Source organism: Oncorhynchus nerka, linkage group LG26, assembly GCF_034236695.1.
Source record: "Oncorhynchus nerka isolate Pitt River linkage group LG26, Oner_Uvic_2.0, whole genome shotgun sequence".
NCBI classification, from domain to species: domain Eukaryota; kingdom Metazoa; phylum Chordata; class Actinopteri; order Salmoniformes; family Salmonidae; genus Oncorhynchus; species Oncorhynchus nerka.
The window spans coordinates 43,849,424-43,853,589 of NC_088421.1; the positions used below are offsets into that span (position 1 = coordinate 43,849,424).

At 44.4% G+C, this 4,166-nt stretch overlaps 1 protein-coding gene and 1 long non-coding RNA gene across 2 annotated transcripts in view; both read right to left on the reverse strand.

Moving 5' to 3' along the window:
• The window catches only part of LOC135564764 (uncharacterized), a 10,338-nt gene that overhangs the window by 4,024 nt on the left and 2,148 nt on the right, over window positions 1-4,166 (reverse strand). The gene's annotated exons all lie outside the window — the stretch shown is intronic.
• LOC135564970 (stonustoxin subunit beta-like) lies at window positions 752-3,735 on the reverse strand (the record flags this gene model as incomplete). Its single annotated transcript, XM_065011046.1, has 3 exons — window positions 752-1,465; window positions 2,780-2,817; window positions 3,551-3,735. Coding segments are annotated over 3 exons (765 nt in total), but the record flags the coding sequence as incomplete, so codon positions are not given.

Below are 4,166 nucleotides of genomic sequence, written 5' to 3' on the forward strand. Positions count from 1 at the left end.
TAGCAGTCATCATCATGAGTCAAGTTCACAATCTACTGACAAATCTTTTTCATCCCAAGAAATGATGAAGAGAAATTATAGATAAAACATATTGGTGCTCATCGTCCATTGGACACAAACATTACACAACAAGTTGGAAATCGCAAATTCAACAACGAGTGGATTGGAAGGAATCAGCGGCTAACTGCTGCATTGCAAAGCAATCACTAGCGTGCTAGTGGAGAGAGTGTGTGATCAAAGTCTGGGTTTAAGGGTCTCTTTTCCAAGCTTAGAAGGATAAACATTCAACATTGGCCATGCTGTCAATCAAGCATGGCTTCTGCTGCGTTATATCACACCAGCATCATGGGGAACATAACAGTAGTCCAGACTCTGTTATATCACACCAGCATCATGGGGAACATAACGGTAGTCCAGACTCTGTTATATCACACCAGCATCATGGGGAACATAACGGTAGTCCAGACTCTGTTATATCACACCAGCATCATGGAGAACATAACGGTAGTCCAGACTCTGTTATATCACACCAGCATCATGGGGGAACATAACGGTAGTCCAGACTCTGTTATATCACACCAGCGTCATGGGGGAACATAACAGTAGTCCAGACTGCTGTTGTGAAATGATGTCTGAGGGAAGAAACTGTTTTGTTGTTGTTGCTGTAATGTCGTTAAAAAACATGGCCGTTTCACAGTTACAGACTTTAACTGTCATTTCTTCTTTTATGTGAAAAAACAACATTTAACCGTTTTTAAAACAACCAGTTTTATTTGTCTTTATCTGGCCGAATGTGTACCAGGAAATGTCCATTCAGTGTTATTGACTTCAAACAGAATCAGGATTGACTAAATAAACCATTTGACTAAATAAACATTATTTACAAACACCAATCAATAACAACAAGAACCGTCCATTACTACCTAAAGGTTTTTGACCTCACATAGGGACAACGAGGAGTTTATTTCTACCCAAAACCCTGGATAGAGAGGCTCAGTGAATGTGGAGCGGAATGTGTGTAGGTGGGTGAGTGTGTCAGAGGAGAACAGAGTGTAGAAGGACAGAGTGCCGGCCGGCCAGTCCAGATACACTCCTACTCTGTTGGACGAGGAGGAGGCAGGTAAGTCAGTTCTCTCCTTGTTGTGCCTGGCAGTGTAACCGTAATCAGAGCAGCTCAGACTCCAGGACTTGTCATTGCATCCAAGCTTACTGTCATCGGCGTTTCCTGTCCTGTTGATTCCTCTGTACGTCATTCCTATGTCATCGCCTCCCCCACTCATCTCTGCCTCCCAGTAACAGCGCCCAGTCAGACCCTCTCTACACAGCACCTGTGGCCAGTCCTCAAATCTCTCTGGGTGATCAGGATACGGCTGCTTCTCTTTCCCCCATGTCACCTTCCTGTTCCCCTCTGACAGAGAGAGGTGTCTGCATGCTGTGTTCGGGTCCAGTGTGACATCACAGGCATCTGATAGGGTAAGATCAATATTAGAAATCATCATCAGAATGTTACAGCGCTGGATGGAATGAAATGATGATTAATTGTTGAGTATATTGACTGTGTACTGTACTGACACAATAAAAAGTAGTTAAAAAGAGAGAGAGAGAGAGACAGAGAGAGACACAGACAGAGAGACACAGACTGAGAGAGACAGACTGAGAGACAGACAGACTGAGAGACAGACAGACAGACAGACAGACAGACAGACAGACAGACAGACAGACAGACAGACAGACAGACAGACAGACAGACAGACAGACAGACAGAGAGAGAGAGAGAGAGGAGAGAGAGAGGAGAGAGAGAGGAGAGAGAGGAGAGAGAGAGAGAGAGAGGAGAGAGAGGAGAGAGAGAGAGACAGAGAGAGAGAGAGAGAGACAGAGAGATAGAGAGACAGAGAGATAGAGAGACAGAGAGAGAGGAGAGAGAGAGAGAGAGAGAGAGAGGAGAGAGAGGAGAGAGAGAGAGAGAGAAAGAGAGACAGAGAGAGAGACAGAGAGACAGAGAGAGAGAGAGACAGAGAGATAGAGAGACAGAGAGACAGAGAGAGAGAGAGACAGAGAGATAGAGAGACAGAGAGACAGAGACAGAGAGACAGAGAGACAGAGAGAGAGAGACAGAGAGACAGAGAGACAGAGAGAGAGAGACAGAGAGACAGAGAGACAGAGACAGAGAGACAGAGAGAGAGGAGAGAGAGGAGAGAGAGGAGAGAGAGACAGAGAGACAGAGAGACAGAGAGACAGAGACAGAGAGACAGAGAGACAGAGAGAGAGAGAGACAGAGAGACAGAGAGACAGACAGACAGAGAGAGAGGAGAGAGTGTTCTTGTAAATAATGTGTTTTTTTGTATTTCATTTATCGTCTTTTTCATCTACAGTCTATACTTTATATGCCTTTATAGCCTGTACAGTATATCCCTCTGGGCAAAAACTGGTTGAATCAACATTGTTTCCATGTCATTTCAACAACAAGAAAGTACATGTGAGGACGTTGAATCAACGTTGAAAACTGACTGGATTTGGGAACCTGACAGGGTGACAATTCTTCGTTGATTTCACGTGGAATTCAGGTTAGTTGATAACTTAACCGAACGTCAATCAAAACTAGACGTTGAACTGATGTCTGTGCCCAGTGGGTCTGATTCTACTTCCTTAAGATGGCGGCTTATATTTCATCTGACCACGTAGGTCAAACAGTTGAGTAATTTGACTCTGAGGTTATGCTATTTCCTGTCTCATCACCAGTAACACATTTCACATTTTCTTCACAGCAGTCAACACTTACATTTTTTCAGCAGCCAGTACTCTCCACGGTGGTCAACACTGCACAAGAAGCAGAACAGTGACTCAGTAAAACACACACACACATAACCACACACACACACATAACCACACACACACACACACACACACACACACACACACACACACACATAACCACCCACACACACACACATAACCACACACACACACACAACCACACACACACACACACACACACACACACATAACCACACACTCACACACATAACCACACACACACACATAACCACACACACACACACACACACACACATAACCACCCACACACACACACATAACCACACACACACACAACCACACACACACACACACACACACACACATAACCACACACTCACACACATAACCACACACTCACACACATACACACTCACACACACACATAACCACACACTCACACAACCACACACACACACACACACACACGTATAGTTTATTGGATATTAAATACAGGGGCTCCACTCTGGTTTTAGAAGTGGGGGGACATATATATTTTTCCAGTTGTATAAACACTCCAAACAGCCGACCCGACCACATGGAGGCATCCACATGGTCCTAAAGCACACCGTTGCCTGGTTTTGTATAAAACTGGAGGGGGGGGTGAATGTGGTGCCCCTGATTAAATAGTTATAACTAACCTGAACCAAAATTGTCCATGTCACACATGAATTGAACCAAAATTGTCCATGTCACACATGAATTGACACAAACTCCACAAACACTCTCTACATACTTGAGTTTCTCCAGTCTACAGTGTGGATCCTCTAGTCCAGCAGAGAGCTGCTTCACTCCTGAGTCTCCTGGGATATTGTAGCTCAGGTCCAGCTCTCTCAGGTAGGAGGGGTTGGACCTCAGAGCTGAGGCCAGAGAAGCACAGCCTTTCTTTGTGATCAGACAGCGTGACAACCTGCAGAGTTTATCACATATTTACACCCTCTAGTGGTGAAAAGGGAACATATTTACACCCTCTAGTGGTGAGAAGGGAACATATTTACACCCTCTAGTGGTGAGAAGGGAACATATTTACACCCTCTAGTGGTGAAAAGGGAACATATTTACACCCTCTAGTTGTGTGAAGGGAACATATTTACACCCTCTAGTGGTGAAAAGGGAACATATTTACACCCTCTAGTGGTGAAAAGGGAACATATTTACACCCTCTAGTGGTGAAAAGGGAACATATTTACACCCTCTAGTGGTGAAAAGGGAACATATTTACACCTTCTAGTGGTGAAAAGGGAACATATTTACACCTTCTAGTGGTGAAAAGGGAACATATTTACACCTTCTAGTGGTGAAAATGGAAATGGCAGGTGTGTGTCTTCCTCAAACTCAACAGACATTTGCAT